At 47.5% G+C, this 17,201-nt stretch overlaps 1 protein-coding gene across 5 annotated transcripts in view; it reads right to left on the minus strand.

Annotated features, from left to right (window-relative positions):
- The window catches only part of PRICKLE1 (prickle planar cell polarity protein 1), a 56,657-nt gene that overhangs the window by 7,592 nt on the left and 31,864 nt on the right, over positions 1-17,201 (minus strand). For 3 of the 5 annotated variants that reach the window (XM_015854670.3, XM_015854686.3, XM_085536247.1), the window contains exons 2-3: positions 2,776-2,955; positions 435-548 (exon numbers count right to left, since the gene is read on the minus strand). In XM_015854670.3, the coding sequence (XP_015710156.2) occupies positions 435-548; positions 2,776-2,895 (234 nt within the window). In that variant the 5' untranslated portion in view covers positions 2,896-2,955. Of the gene's footprint in view, positions 1-434; positions 549-2,775; positions 2,956-7,536; positions 7,805-17,201 lie in introns of those variants that run through there. The other 2 variants (XM_015854677.2, XM_015854695.3) reach the window with 2 other exon arrangements.

The raw sequence follows: 17,201 nt of genomic DNA on the forward strand, positions 1-17,201 counted from the left end.
GCCCCTTTTCTTACAAACAGCTTGTTTGTTATTTCCACTTGTACTCCAAATTACACCGCATATCTGAGATGCAAACCCTTTACTGTCACAAAGCATCCTTTTTGTGTGCTACAATGAAATCCCAAGAATGTGTAGGTTCCTGGTAATTGGTGGGTGGCTGCAAACACTATAAAGCCAACTTGTGTTCAGTTTATTGCAGTGACACCAACCTTCCCGACAAGAAAAGGCAGCGTCCTTCCAGACAGCTCTTATCTGCTCACCAGTGAAACGCAGTTAGACAACAGCCTCTGTACACAGCAGGCTGGCTTATAGGTCAGATGTGAGCACAAGAGGAGTTTCAGGCTTGCAATAAATACACAGACAGGTAATGCTCCACGTAGAAGAGGCAAGCAAGGCCTCACTCCTGACCGTGTGTCCCCACGTTCCCTGTTTACCTCATTATCATGGGGCGGCAGCTGATAGAGAAGTTGTTTAATCCTGTGCTTCTCTCCAGGGCTGTTAACATAAGGGACCTTCTCCTCTGGCAGGCAGGCAAAATACAGCTGTACCTACACGGGAGGAATGGGAAGTCAGACCAGCAGACACGCAGCGCCCTTCAGCTACTGTTTTATCTCAAGTCTCATTACAAAGGAAGCAGGCTATGCTACATTAGACCCGTGACAGGGCCTGTGCTGAAAATACGAGACCCAGATGAACCAACTCAGCAAACCTGGCCTGCCTCTGATAAAACTAGCACCCAGCTGCTGAATTGCTTTTCTGGAATGCAATTTGCAGTGACAATTAGGGGGTGTCGTAAATTATGCACATTTAATGTTCTCATTACTCCCAGCCCCTTCAGGGCCGGTCAACAACCCTGTTGAAATTCCAAGTTTCCCTCAGCAATTTACCACACAGGGCACGAAGCCTTCCAGAAAACAGTCGCTATATAAACAAATTTAATTTGCTCTGCGCATTTTACACATTGCTGAGACAAAAGCTGTTTTGTAGCCTCCTGCTGATCAGGTTCACCCAAAGCATCAGCTTTCATTGCTTCCATGTGGCCTTTGGTAAGAAGGTGGAAACATCCTTCCCCAGGGAGGAGGCTGGATCCAGCCACATTTCAATCGGATGCAAATTACCTTCGAGGTTCGCACGGGCTGCATGCTTTTGATAAAGAAATCAATATTAGCCGTACACGCCTATCAATCTTCACTCTTCTTTTTTACTATTTTTTTTTTTTCCAGAAGAAAACGATGACAGGAAAACAGTAATGAACACTGTGACAAAGCCCCAATGGCAAAAAATATTTGTGTGGAACGGCTGCAGATTTATTGTTTTTCCTATGCAGTTTCCAGCTTGTCACGAGGCCTGGGGCAGTAAATAAGAGCCGACTATTGGCAAAAATATGACTTGCCATCCAGATGTAAATAATGCTTAGGTCAACAGCTTGTTACTGTGCAAGACAGATGAAAAAGAAGCGGCCATCAGTCACTTGACTCAGGAAGCAATCAAAATCATGTGGGAAAGGTTGCACAAAACGTTATTTGGCTTTCATTTAACCAGGTTTGTTAACACCAGAAGTCTACTGCAAGCCCGCTTATTATGGAGCGTATTGCAAGAAGTTGGAGGAAAAGATAAAATCACGCGATACAAAGACACAAAGACACTTTGTGCCCTTTTCGCAGCTTATTACCCTGTTCTCAATTTAAGTCATTCTTAGAAGAAAAAGTCTATCTTTAATGAGTTTAAACTATCTGGAATATGGGGATACTTTATGGAATGTATTTAATTGTTCGGACAGGACATTAACTTGCTGTCTGCCTTAAGGTCTGATTCATTGGGATTCTTATATACGCTTAAACGAACAATAAAAGGAATTTCCCTAAAAATAGCCCATCATTTGCCCTTCTTGCTGATATTACCTTATTCATTAGCAAGGAATTGTCTGCACTGCAAAGAGGACACATCCTTTGCACCTCCATCGCTGTGGGCTCTAAGAGACTGGCAGCTGCCCAAGGGTGGGTGGCTCTGCCACACTCAACAAGTGTGAAGAAGCACCTCAGCCTACCTAACACTGCCTGAGCTCTGGGCCTCCCTGAGTGCATAGCTGCACTGCAGTGTTGGATAAATAAATGCTATTAGAGGTTCAATTTCATTTCCCACTGCAACCTCCTCATCAGTAGTTCTACTTCTGTTTCTGCTGCCACTGTGACATAACACATACAGAAGGAAGGGGAGAGGGGAAGGCACAGCCCAACCAGCCCACAGGCACTGGCTGCAAAGAAGGTAAAAGAGAAATCCTGACATGAGCAAACGGCAGGCATACAATGATTTAAACAAGCATTAAATGCATTTGTGATTGTCATGGTGACAGAATACCCATGTTCTTATTGTCAAATGCCTAATAATTTGAAGAGCAGAAAACTGCAGTTATGGCCCGACCAAATATGACAGTGCCAGCAGGTACAGCATGAGTTACTATTTGACCTAATAACTTAGTTCAAAGAGAAAGCACATTTCTATGCTACTTGAAGACTCAACAGTACATCTCTCTGTGGCACGTATTTATTGAAAAATCATGATTGGGAACAACTTCGTGTTTGCTTGTTTAAATATAAATGCAGTGTTGAGGATTTTAAGGTCCCTCACGGCAGCCTCTTTGGAGTGGGAAACAAAACAAGGTGATGAGTTTTAGATGAATTGGAGTTTTTATAATACCAGAATGTAACAGACTTGCTACTACTCCTTTAGACAGACCTAATGAGTCATTTAAAAACACAGAACAACAGCTGGTACCTGCTCTGGCCTGAGGCCCGGCGGGACCCAGGCATATTCTTCCAGGGCACAGCCAGAGTCATCATCTGATGTTGAGCTTCGCTGACACGCAAAGACAAGATTGTTGGCTTTGGGCTCCATCTCCAGGGGCACAAGTGTGAAGTGATCAATGTTTCAGCTGCAGTTCATCAAGCAGTCGATCTGCAGAAAGAGATTAACAGAGCTTTAATAAATTTCAACATGTAAAGAGCGATTATCAACATAAATGATCCTACAAGAGTTTGGTATTCCTTGCATTGGCCAGAGCACCATTATTAGAGCATCATTACAACAGGCCATTCAAAGGGATTTAAAGAACTCTCAAAAAGGAAAACAGATAATGAAAAAATGAAAACTCCGCTTACTGAAGAGAAAGAAAAGTAGGCACCCAATACCATGTTTGGCAGCCTACTTTAGTATTAGCAGCCATCTTTGACACTTCTGCTTGTTTCACATGTAGTGTATACAGAGATAGCAGAGACTCAAGCAGACATTAACAAAACGAATGAGATAAGCTCTGTCTGAAGTCACTACTGAGCTAATAACACAGAACACATGGAAACTGATCGTCAAAACTGAAGAAGTTCCTGGGGAGAGACAGCTGTGCAAGTAGCATCCTGTTTTTACCAGGGCAGCCATAAAGCAGCGTCTGTGAGATTCCTTGTTTCAGCTGTATCAGAGCGGAAGGGTGTTGGTCCAGTTAAATATCTGAAATCCAATTATGGCAGATTAGGCTCTGCAAAATACATCATGATTGTTCTGTTAATTTAAAACCCTACAGGGAGATGCTTCTGTTGATTCACGAAGCCTACAAAGCTCGGTATCAGTGGGATCATTTTGACTCCCAACTGGCAAAAAGCTCTCGCCAACATCTGTAACTTTCTGCAGTAAAAAGCTTATTAAGATAAATATCTTACATTCATTCTAGCAGCAGTTCTTAGGAAACATCAGTGGAATACGGATTACCAAAAGCAGAGAGGATGTTTTCTGCCAGGACAGGCATCCTGAACACCTGAGCTTGACTATGAGCTCGCCTTTACACCACGCCATGCCTGAGCTGCACTTTCCCTGCTTCAAGCAAACTGCTCCCCTAAGCCAGCGCTTGAGAAACGTACCTTCTTTGTACACTTTGCTCTAAAACTTGTTTTGGAAACAGAGGCGCTGTTTTTTGTGTGCTGCTGAGATGGCAACACATTATTACACTGCATGGCTGCACTGCAAGTGAAGATTTACTGTGTATCTTACGGGGCAAGCAGACCTGCCAACCTCCCCTTTAAGAACGAGCTGCTTCTTACAGAGCTTGTGAGGTATGGGGCACGTTGTGGCAATCAGACTCCAGCCATTGCTACACACGTGCACTGTCAGTGATGGGACAGTCATAGAGATCAGTCATGTTAACTGAATTCTGTTGTCTTACGTACTGTTAGAAAAGCAAGGACAGAAAGTCATGGACTGTCTATTGATAAGGCAAAGTATGACTGGAATCAAAGAAAAAGCATCTAGAAGCTCCATCCTGAGTACTTAAAATGCAAAGGCAGACATCCTTGTGCATATTACATTCCTTGAGTTAATTTCCTTTGGAAACAGGTGACAAGACAGCAAGTGATGCCAAACTGTGTCCCTGCCCACCTCCTGGTGCGAATGAAGTCAGCCACCAGGTACATTTGTTGTTACAGAGCCTGTAAGGCCGGGGGAGGAGGAACAAGAGGATACTGTCACATGGTTATAAGAAATCACCACTAGCAAAAAAGCCAAGCAACAGAGCTGCCTACTGCAGGACAGTGATGCTAGGGCTGGGTTGGCATCTTGTGTCCCCATCATCTAAACCCCAATAATTGTGAAGAATAAAATCCAGCCATCTCCATGACAGATGTGGTACCTCACAAACCCCCATCAGAGGCAGCTGGACGCCTGGTTCACAACAAATGCCGCTCACTGAGGCCTGAGCTGGTATTTCCAATTCCTATGGCATTGTGTCATAAGAAGCTGTGTTCATCAAGCTGCCACTTTTCAGAAGCTGCCTCCTGCCCAATAACCCATGGGTGAAAGGAGCCACAAGATGAAGCACCTTTGTCAAAGCTTCACTAGGCAGCCTGACCTCAACCACGGCAGCAAGGAGCAAACCTGACATCCCATTCAGCCTGTCAGCTCTGCAGTGCTGGGGCACCAACACACCGGGTAACCGCGGCACTGCTCAACATGGACGGCTCCAGAGCCTCTCTGTGGGATCACAGGCTAACTGCTCTGCCTTGCTTTCTCCAGCTGACAAGAACAATAAATAACTGTGACCCTGTGCAGACCTGCCGGCTTTCCTGGGGATTTCTGAGCGCTAAGGCTACGTGCTACTTCTCTATGGCAAAAAAGCAGTGTTAGGATTTCAAGCATACCAAAGGTACATAAACACGAGATAGCTGCCTAATTCCAAAGACAAGGCTTTCATTGGAGATGGGACATGCTCCTTTTCCACCAAGACTGATGCTGCCTGGGTTACCTTTACCTGCTCCTATGGCGCAGAACAGGGCAGATCCCCAGGCCCACAAACACAGCGTGGGCTGCCAGTAGGAATGGCAGGGAATAAAGGAGCAACACACCTGATCTCAAGCTGCAAGAAACAACTTCAGCATCAGGGTGCTCCCCCTGAGGTCAGGTGATTGGCAGTGTTTAAAGCGAGGTGCATAAACCTCAACAAGCCCAAATTACTCAAAGGACAGTGCTCACTTTAAAAGAAATAGGCTGCCATAGCGCTAACAACTGCCTGACAACGCACCATAAAGCAGCACAGCCTCGCTGCAAATATCCCGATGCTGCTGACAGCAAGGTCCCTAAAAACTGCACAGCCAACAGTGAGCTATTTACCCAACTATCCCAGCAATCACTTGCTTAAAAGTTATCCTTCCTTTCCTGCCCCAGTGTAACTTGGTTTGTGTTTCCAAGCTGCAAAGCTCTTCCTCCCCACCCCCCAACTGTACTGCTTCTTCAAAGCCGCGCTGTTTGAAATGGCTGCATCCTAAGGAGGATTCAGATGAACATAAACAACAGCTGAAAAAATAAGCTCTTTCTGAGGGATGAGTATTAAGGTGGTCGTCTTTCTTCTTGTGCCACCACAGCTACACAACACTGCGAGTTCTGCTTTGCTCTCTTCAATTCTGCTCCAGTACCACCTCACACAGCAAAAAGCTTCCCAGCCTACAAGGAGATACACAGAATGACCCGGGTTGGAAGGGACCTCAAGAATCATGTAGTTCCAACCCCCCTGCCTGGCAGGGCCACCAAACATACACCTTTACTAGATCAGGTTGCCCAGGGCCCCGTCCAACCTGGTCTTGAACACCTCCAAGGACGGGGCATCCACAACCTCCCTGGGCAGCCTGTTCCAGGGCCTAACCACTCTCCTAGTGAAGAACTTCCCCCTAACATCCAACCTAAATCTTCTCTCCTTCAACTTGGATCCATTTCCCCATGTCCTGCTATTGTCAGCCCTTTCGAAGAGTTTACTCCCCTCCTGGGTGTAGGTTCCCTTCAGGTATTGAAAGGCTGCAATGAGGTCACCCCGCAGCCTTCTCTTCTCCAGGCAGATACTTGGCCAGCAGCTTGACAGCGATGGATAACATCGTCGAGTTAAACAGCTCAATTCGGTGTAAAAAGAAAAGCAATGATGACGTGTGTTTTTTGCACTAAAATGACCAACTAGGACCGAGTTCTTAGGAGAAGCAAAGCTAAACTGCGCTCCCAACTACAAGCGTGAAACACGGGGGTATCAAACACGGAGCACAGCCCTCACACACCGCAGGAAGGTTCTCCCCGTGCTGGGATTTCCAGCTCACTGATTACGCTCCGCCGTCACCCCTGACCAGATAGGAGAGGTCACGATTTGCGAGCACGGTTAGACAAACACCTCCTCGGCCACCCCCCGCTGTTTTACTCTGTCCTGCAGGGCAAATTGTTTAACGACTTTTTTTGTTAGAACGCTTGTTAACAAGGCAATAGGGGATGCGAGATGCATATCGCACACACACACACACACACACACACAACCAAGGCTGGGCGAGTTAAGATTAGCGCGGGCAGCCCGTTCACCTGCTCGGCGCTGCCTCTACCCGCGTTCGGGGAGGAAAGGCGGCACGGGGCGGCGATAACCCCGCACGGGAAGCACCGCAGGGCTGCTCCAAGGCTGCTCCAATGCACGTTACGGGACGGCCGCAGAGTCCCGCACTGACACGCGGCTCCAGGTGCGAACGGCCGCACCGGGCCGGCAACTCCGGGCGGACCCGGGGAGCGAGCGCTGAACTCATCCCCTTGTCCCCGGGCCGAGCCCTCCATCCCCAGCCCCGTCCTTCAGGGCTGCACGGATTCAGCGAGGACTAAATCTCGCCTTCTACAGCCTCCCATTGATTTTTTTTTTTAATTCTATTTTAAACTGCAGCCAGCCTTCCCCGCAGTGTACACACACGCTCAGGTTTCACTCCGTCACCTGTTGGCTCCCGAACAACACCCTTCTTTGTTAGGGCTCGCAGCCCCCGTTTGAGACAAGTTTCCAGGGAGAGCACTCGGACAAATCGTTCCATCAGTCACCGGGCTGGAGCCGCACGAACACGACTCCGCGCGGCCTCCTCCGACGGACGCGCCTCGGCTCATCGCGGGACACCCGGCCCCGACGGCCGGACACCCGGCCGGGCTGCGGCTCCCGGCGGCGCGGTGCCTCCCATCCCCGCCCCCGCGGCTCCGCACCGCCGCCCGCGTTACCTCGTCGCCGCCGGCCGAACCCGAGCCCCGAACCCGAGCCCCGTCCCGCGGCTCCCGCCGGGCCCCGAGCATCCCCGCTCGCCGCTCACCTCGGGCTGCGGCGGGGCTCCCCCGGCGCCGGGCGCAACCCGGAGGAAGGGGCGGGGGGGCTCCTCCTTCCCCTCCTCGGCCCGCCCGCTGCGAGCTACCTGGGCCGCCCCCCGCCCCGGGCCCGGCCGGCCCCTGCCCTCCGTCCTCCGCCCTCCCCCTCGGGGCCGCGGGCCGGGGCGGGCGCGGTTTCTCCTCCCTACCGCACCCCCCCCCGGTCCATCCCCCGGTCGGGAACGGGAGCCCGGCGCCGAGCGCTCGTCCCCCCGGCTCCTGCGGGAGGAGGCAGGAATTCGGGCAGGAATTTCTCCCGGCGGCGACCTCGGCTCTCGTGCCGGGAGGAGCCCGATCCGAGCTCCCTGGGGACGCGGCGGCCAACTTCAGCGCCGCGGCCACGAAGAACCGCGTTTTACCGACGGCGTTTCGCCCGCGATCGTGCTGGAAATAGGTTTCCCACCCCGCCCCGCATTGTGCTCTCCGGGAGGGCTGACCCCGCGGTCCTCCGCGAGCGCCCGGGCTGATAAGGACGGGAAAACTATTGTATTAACCAAAGGAACGGAAAGAAAGCGCCGTGCCCCCGCCTTCGGGGACGCCTCAAGCGGCCCCTGGGAGGAAGACGTGCCGGGGTGACACCGGGCCGCCGAGAAGCGGCTGCACCCTGACACGGCGCGATCCCGGCGTGTGGGGCCGAGCGGCCCCATCTGGCGGCCGGCTGAACATCTGCCCGCTCCATTCACACCGCTATCAGAAATGGAAGCGTCAGGAATAACGTTTGTCCTCCCCCGCTCCGAGGCCGAGTTAAACAACGGCTGTCTGCGTGTATTGCCTTCTCCTCCTGTAGGGCGCCTGACCGTGCCCCGGGGCTGCGGGGCAATGAGCTTCGCCATCGTAAGGCCAAAGCCCTGTACAACGTGCCCGTGCCGTGTCCCAAAAGCACTATTCGCATCAGTAAAGCCATTGGTTTTTATGCAGAAGTGCCATCGAGCCCAGTATAACTCCTGTTAAATCCGCCACAGCGCCCCACCAAGGGGTTTCAAGCAGTCGAGTCGCTTTCAACTCTTCTTCTAAACTCTCAGCTTGCTGTTTCAGCGCTCATGTGCGGGATCGTAATTGTAGCCCTGAATGTCAGGCGAAGGAATCGACTGCTGTAACTCCCCCCGGGGCATCTGCACATTTCTGAGCTATCTATCTCTTTTGATGCAGGCTCCTTCCACAGGAGCAACTGCGTTGCTATGGCTTTCTGTTCCTTACACAACAAATACGACGGCGTACGCGCTTTTTATCTGAAGCATAAACTACGCTGCAGAAGTTGCCTCAGAAAAAAGACAACCTCTAAAAAAAGACAAGCACAAACCTTCTTGCCCTTTAAGGCACGTTCCACATTCTTGGCTCTGGGTAGAGCTAATTCTTCAAACAACCGGCTGGTTCAGGGGATCTGTAATGGATACGGAGCCGTTTGCCCCAAGGTCTTAGCACAAATTTAGTCTGGGTAACAACTTTCTTTTACCGCTGACCGGGCCACGTGTGTTCTCTGGCCTGCATGAAATTTGCTCCGAGTATCAGCTGGGTTTCACAGTTGGCAATTATCCACCTGACAGAACATCCCTTGAGATAACAGCAGTAATTGCTACCTCTGTTGGCAGTCTCGGAAGAGAGACCAAGGAGCGGGGAATTCATTAACCTCTTGTGCTTTAGACGCGGTTTCCCTGGGTAGGACGGTGGCAAAACACCCACTGCTCAAACCTGATTACTTCTATGGACAAACAGTGGAGATCGCTCTCTACACCCTTTAACCATCACCACGTTCACTCCAAGAGTTTTAATTAAGTATCATCTCGTCTGTTCATTTATTACCAAGCTCTGAAAGGTGAAAGTCTGCAGTGAGGTGAATGGGGGCGAGACCAAAAAGAGGAAACCTGTCAGTCCTAATTCGATCAGAGACCTCAATGAGAAAACTATGCAAAATAAACCAGGTTTCTTACTTTGAAACAAAACAAGCCAAGAAGGATTTTGCATATTTCTGACAGCGCAAGAAGAGTCCACGGAGCAGGAATTACAACTGCTTTCCTAAGGCTTGATCACAAACCGAAGCCTGAGCCTGGTGCACACTGCTGCCTTTAAGGAATTTTAGGAGAGGTGACCAGAGCACGTTTGATCCTGACTTCAGGCTACAATGCGAGGAGCTCCAGGGTGTTTCTGCAGAACCCAGACCCACTCCACCTTCAGCAGCCCCAGGTCTACACCTTGAGGGAGCAAAGAGGCCAGCGTATGGGATGCAGTCCCATGGCAGTCTGAGCTGTTCTAGGCAAGATCCAACCCAGCGAATACCTGCTGGTTTGGTTCCCTGAGCCAGGCAGCACTAGCACAAGAAAAAGAGAGGCCCAGCTCCTCAAAGATCGCTTTAGATGCTGTTCAAAAATACAAGGGTAATGTAATTATGTTCGTAGTATCATAGAATATCCTGAGTTGAAAGGGACCCGTAAGAATCATAGATCGCAGAATCATGAATGTTGGAAAAGACGTCCAAGATCACCAAGTCCAACCACCAACCCATGCCCACCAGCCATGTCCTTCAGTGCCACATCTCCAGGGTCCTGAACACCTCCACAAACAGTCATAGAGTTCAACTGCTGGCTCCACACAGGACCACCCAAAACTCAAACCCTGTGTCTGAAAGAGTTGTCAGATGCTCCTTGAGCTCTGTCAGCTCACTGCCCTCCCTACTGCCCTGGGCAGCCTGTTCCAGGCCTGACCATGCTCTGATGAAGAACCTTTTCCTCACTCCCAACCTGACCCTCCCCTCACACAGCCCTGTGCTGTTCCCTCAGGTCCCATTGCTGTCACCAGGGAGATCAGTGCTTGCCCCTCAGTTCCTCTCAGGGAGAAGTTGTAGGCCGCCATGAGTTCACTCCTAATCCCTATTCTGAATACATGCATTTTTCTGTGTATAGAAACCCCTGTGGACATCCATCTGCATCTCTGGATACTTAAGCATCCTGTCAAACCTGGCCCTAGGTCTCTTCCAGATTAAGAGCATGAGGTGTACACAGAAGTACACCTTCATAGGTAGGAACAGTTTACACAATGTTACTGCTATATATTATCCTTAGGAGGTACCTGAAGCACTGGATGCCTTTAAAGCACAGATGAAGCTCTGGATTGTAGAATCACAGAACTGCTTGGGTTGGAAGGGACCCCAAGGATCGTCAAGTTCTAACCCCCCCTGCCACAGGCAGGGCCACCAACCTCCAGGTCTGGTACTAGACCAGGCTGCCCAGGGACCCATCCAACCTGGCCTTGAACACCTCCAGTGATGAAGCATCCACAGCCTCTCTGTGCAGCCTGTTCCAGCATCTCACTGCTCTCTCTGTGAAGAACTTACCCTGACATCCAAAAGATAAATGACTGTAATGGGTCACCAGAGAAAGTTCACCTCTTTGTGCCACTCTGCATCTACAGCCATAGGTGAAAACTCCCCACTCAGCCTGGTTTCCTTCTGTCTGCACTACATTCCCTCCGTGCCCACATGGGGACAGGGAGGTGGTTGAGGGACTGTGTCCAGGCAGCAGCACAGCAGCTTCTCATCACACGCTGCTTGGAGACATCTCACATGGGCCTGTGAGGTCACTGGTGTGCTAAGGCCACTCAGTCCTGTCACTGCTTGGTTTTATTCTGTATTTTTCAGGCTACAAAGAAAGAGCACAGTGGCAGCACCTGTGATGTCTTCAGGTCTGAATCCTTGTTAATTTTCAATTAAATACCGAGAAAGCCATCTCTGTATAAGACAGGCAGACAAGAGGTGATGTGCAACAGAGAAGGAAAGATATGGGTTGCACACGGCGTGAGGAGCTGCCTGGGCTGACAGCTCTTTAGGTCTCACCTGCAATCCCGCTGCAGCCATTGTCACTATCCCGGGGTACCAGCCGGCCTCCCAGCTGCATCAGCGTCCCCAGCTAATTGCCATCCCATTTCCCAGGCTGTATGAGGCATTACCAAGTGCCTTGCAATAACTTGCGCCTGCGACGCTTTGCCTGTAGCTGAGCTGACGCAGGGTGGAATCACTGCCTGGCTTTTTAATAACACACCGGCACAAACACCGTTGTGCAACATGAAAAGTGTTGCATAGCTGGTGCTAATACACTGTTTGCTTATTGAGGTACTTCTAAGCCAGCTATTATGCCAAAGCCTATGTGGTTGATGAATGATATCAATCTTATCTGTGTCAAGTCCTATTCTCGGGCCTTGCCTCCAAAGAGCCCATCACGATTCATCTAAATTGGTTTGGAAATTGATTCAGATTAAAAAAGGAAATGGTATGAACTCTGTGGGGTTCTTCTGCTAGAGGGTGGCTTATCACAGGAGGCATCTGTGCAAAGACACAAAGTGATGCCTTAAAATGAACTTTGGGCTCTTAGTATGATTTTGTGGATGAGGAAATGCTGCAGGGATGCATGGCCTGCTCCTGCCTCAAAGCCACACTTGGGAGAAAAAACAGGTGATTGAGACTAAGTGAAGGCACAGTCTGATATTCTGAGACCTATATAAAACAGTACACCACAATCACAAGGGACAAACAATGACTTCATTAACTACTGAGCTTATTTTATCGAATGAAAATCACAGGCCGTCCTTAAGGAAGGCAGTGCTGTAAGAACATAAAGAATGTCTGATGGGTAACAACACATTAGTCCTTTGTTAGCTTTAGTAAAGCAGCTGTAAGAAAGAAAGAGAGATTGCCAGCAGTATGGGCTGTGAAGACCAAAGGCCACGCAACCCTACTAAAAGGCATCACCGAAAAAAAGATATGTGTTCCAGTCTAACGCACAGCAAAAGCAACCAGTAAGTACTAAGTCATATTATAGTCAGGCAAGGATAGGAAGAATCCTCTCACTTCTTGCTCAGCAAACTGAAACATCTGCCTTAAAGCTGGGCAGGCTTCCACCTCTGCAGACACGCACTGCTCTTCTATCCAGCCAGTTCACGCCATTGCTTCTGTTATTGCAGCTTTCTTGATTTTTGTTAAGATTTCTTTTTCTTCGTGCTTAAGAAGGCTTGCCATGGGCTAGGCAGGATCCCAGTGACACCCGCTATACAAACACTAATCCACAGCTGTACAACGAGTTCTCATGCTTTAAGTTGTGGCTGGCTTAAAAATAAGACTAAATCCTCTATGTAAAGTTCATTGCACGAGAGCTGTGGAGACTTTTTTTTCCCCTCTGAAGTACAATTAGTTCTTTCCCAGAACTGGTTTACTGTGGGATGAGTTGAGTGCAATCGTCAGCATAAGGGAGGGATAGGAGGTAAGCAGAGGGACGGTGCTGCTCCTGGTCAGTAGGTAGCTATTATAACCACACTGATACATCAGCACCACATCAAACAGAAGCCGGGGAAGATCGCTTCACCAGCATTTCTCTCTGCCAAGTTCCACTGGGATTATGGATACACAGGTATGAACTGAGGAGAAAAATAGCCCCAAAATAGCCAGAAGTGCCACCACATCAGTTAAAGAAACAACCCACCATGCTCAGCCAGATTTAGCAGAGACATAGTTGAAAGGCACTATTAGAAAGAGTCATATTTCTTCTCTAAGTATTGCCTTCTCCATACAGCTAGGTCAGGTGGTGGAGACTTAAAAGCACTCTTTTCCCTCTCTTCATGTAGATTATACTCGAAGTTCAAGTCCAAGATGTCTGTTCAAGATGTAAGTTACTCCTGGTTTTCAGTAGGATAATAGTGAAGATTTCAGTTAAGCAAATACTCAAAAAGAAATCAGGTTAGTTACGTTCTCTTGCCAGCAGCCATTAGATTTTCCACACAAACTATATAACTCCAAAGTGTGTAACTACAACAGGGAAAACTATCTTAGGTCCCCTAAATATCAAGCTTCATCTCATCGCCATCATGACATTAATACAGAAAAGACTGGAGACGCCACTACAACATCCTTAACTGTATTCATAGAAAGATTTGCACAGTCTTAAGAATAAACAGGCATATTTTCAGAACAAACATTTTATCAACAGTAATGAAAATCCTTGTGTAGGTGGCATACAGTAAAGTCAAGATTGTTTTAAGAACACTCAGCAGGTACCCTTGACATGAGCGACCTTTGTACAAGCATCCATTTATTCTAAAGTCCTTCTGGTACTGTCAGCTGCTGAAACAGCAACTGTTTGACATTACCTGACACTTGATAGTTTGCTAGAAGCCACCTAGCGTTAAACTACACCCACCTGGACATGTCAGCATGTCCCAGCTTTTCTTTCTTACCAGCTTACTTAGGAAGATGGATTCCTTTGGACACATGAAGTAGGAATGCCTCGCTTAAAAACAGTACCAGAACGTAACAGAAGTGAGCAAGTGGCAATGCAAGTTATGACTGCAATGCTTCTAGAATAAGCAGGATCCCTGCACCCCCATTTAACAATATATTTACACTCAGTCACTATTTAGTGAGGGTCTGCTCTGAGTCACAGGTGGAGGGAACCTGTTCAAGTGTCAAGACACTTTCTCAAAAATAGTTCAAGACTCATTTCTTGAATTCAGCAGTTTCTAAGGAAGAATTCGATCAGTTTTGAAGCGAGATAGCAGAAAAATACGCAACCTACCCATTACACAATGCTTCAGTCTCTTTTAAATAGGTTTTGAAAGAAAGCATTTGGGATAGCACTATGAATTCAAGGCAAAACACCACCTTATAACAAACAGCGTTTTATTAAGTACAACCTCTGAGTGTCACATCTGCCGTATGACTCCAGATACAGCTGACTTGTCAGTTTATTTGTCAAGATAATGTTTTTACAGGTCTGAGAATTAGCAACTGATACGTTCTGAGGCCATACAAAGTCTTGAGTGTATGGCAGCATGTTTAGTGTTAGTTTCTGTCAGTGCAGTACCTTTAAGCATTCACATTTTCCTGACTTGCTTTCTTGTCTACAACAATTGTTGCTGAGACAAGTTTAACTCGCAGCCAATTAGTAAGCAGAAGAAAGATGAGAATAAATATTTCACAACAGCCATATACACAACTCTCCAACTTGATGTAATCTTTGGATTTTTGCGTTACACACACGCATCCCTCCCTCCTCAGTCATCATCTACTTTCTCTTCAGCAGTACTTCTTCATAACTCTCCTTCCCTCTTACACAGAAGTAATGAGTCAGTGATAATTACACTGTTTTTGTAAACGCAATATATTGACAGCAACCCTGGACCTTTCTCCCAGCACCGTAATGACAGCTCTGGTCTTGCGAAGCTGCTCTGAAATTTGCACCAGGTGATTTTTAAAACAAGAAACATTATTTTTTTTTCCCAACAAAGAGCAGGGATGGAGGTGTGGTTCAGGATCACTCCTTAGGTCTGGGCAGTTGGCAGATGTCCCGTACGCACCTCCTGCAAGGCAGAAGCTCCGTTCCCAGAAATAAGACAGAATTCATTAAATAGAATGAGACATTAGGAAAAAAATAATAAATAAATGAAGGTTCTCTTAAAAAGGCAATCTAGTTACACTACCTACAGTTCCATTAAAAAGAATTCAGTTACTAAGTGAGGAATCCAGACCTTGTTTTGATTACTACAGCTGCTTCCTAAACAATCTGAAGTGCCATTAGGTTAGGAAGTTCATATTCAAACGATTCCCAGCATGCTGATCAGATAGATCACCTCTAATATTTGGCAAGACCAAGTTACCATTGCAAAGATCCAGAGAGTTCCCATGAAACCCCATGGGCTGTTCACACTACATCAAAACACAGAAAACACCAAGAGTCCATACTGACATGGGCTGACACGGTGTTAAGACCACAGAGCCTCAAGTGCTACTCACCTTCCTCTTCTAAATGAGATTTGGATTTGCTTCTTCATTACACGTAACACCGGGAAGACTAGGGAACATCTGCATAGCCAAAACTAGCTTGTAGCATAACAGAGGTTCAGAAGTGTGTTCTTGACACTGCCCACAGCACCCAGTAGATGATGACTTGTTAAAAACGTAGCTTGATCAACTCCTGCTCGATACCATTGCAACTACTACAGCTACCATGGCTGACTAATTCTTCAAGGCATGAGTGATCAAGTGGCACCAGCTGCACCATTGAGATGACACACATGCAAGAGGAGCGACAGATTTCATTAACAAGGAAGAGGAAGAATGCCTGGGAGAATTAGAAGAGGGTGGGTAGCCCAGTTTAAATGCTAAAATAAGACCTTTGTACCTATCTATGATCTTATTACTCAGCTGCCACAACTGCAATGGACAGGTTGCCTCCTCTTGATTTCTCTTTGATCCACAGAAGACGGGGGAGTTAAAACAATAGGGGCAAGAAGCTGAATCAATATGATGATTCTCCCAGCAGTGGATTTCAACAGAGATCCGTTACTGCACAGTGAAAATGATGGAGGTAGGTTCAGGAGATGCAATTATCTGTAGCTTTTCCTCATTAAGCCTTGCAGCTCTCTCAATGAGAATTTAAGAACATACATACTTCAACTTCCGTATGAAGTTATTAACATCACAGGAGATGAACAGTGCAACAAGCCATTCTGTATTATCAACAACTAAATGCCGAAGAGCAAGTTTTTGGATCCAGTTATTGCATATAATTATACCTATCTCTATGAATAAATGAAAACTAGTTTGCATTTCTTCCCTGATCATTAGCCTCATTTGCATAAGTGTTATGAGGCCAGTTCTTCATCCATTAGCGTGAATTAAGCGATATCCTGCTGCGTGCAGGACTGTTCAGACATGCTGACTGCAGAGCAGCTGCTCTCTTCTTTTGGTATTGAATGTTGATTAGCACCATGGCGCAAGATACACTGCAGGGCATATCATGTATCATGATATGGAATACAACATTCAATGAGAATCCAAAGCAAATCCCATCATTCAGAAGGCCAATCTCTGCCCTGAACAGCAGGGTGATAATTAAGCACATGGTCCATCTCAGCAAAGACTGAGCTGCTTGAACAGTGAGCATTAGTTTTTTGGGGACAACACTGACTACTTGAGGCCCAGCTCTGTGTTTCTTTAGTTACCATAAGCAGCAGTAAGTGTATCCACTACCACTTCATCAAATCAATGCCCTGTTTTCCAGCAAGGCACTTGCATGTTATCTCTCCAACTCTGATCCGCGAGACAGAACAAAGCTTCTGCATTAATAAGTCAATAGAGAAGATCTAATAAAAGACACAGCAGCTACGAACAGAGTGAATAATACAAATTTAAATGCCAGAACATGGATCAAGGTTTAGTATCACTTTGGTGTAACTCTTAACAGATCTTCAGCAGAACCAGTAAGTTCTTTGACAGCTTCCCTCACCTGAAGGACGGGGTGACATTATCTTGTCTTGCAGAGATTCATTATTTGAAGACTACTCTGACAATACTGTAAAATAGTGCAACAAGGCATTACAAACAGCACTTTGCTACTTATACAGTATTAAATGGAGGCAGGAAAAGCTTTTCACAATGACAGTGGAGCAATTAATATGACACTATTCAAATTGCTGTTGGAAACCATTTGGGATTTGTTTTCGGGGTTTGGGTCTTTTGTGCGTGTTTTCTTTTTTTTTCTACC

The sequence above is a fragment of the Coturnix japonica genome, chromosome 1 (genome assembly GCF_054131305.1).
Source record: "Coturnix japonica strain WE chromosome 1, WE-NBRP24, whole genome shotgun sequence".
In the NCBI taxonomy this organism is placed as follows: Eukaryota; Metazoa; Chordata; class Aves; order Galliformes; family Phasianidae; genus Coturnix; species Coturnix japonica.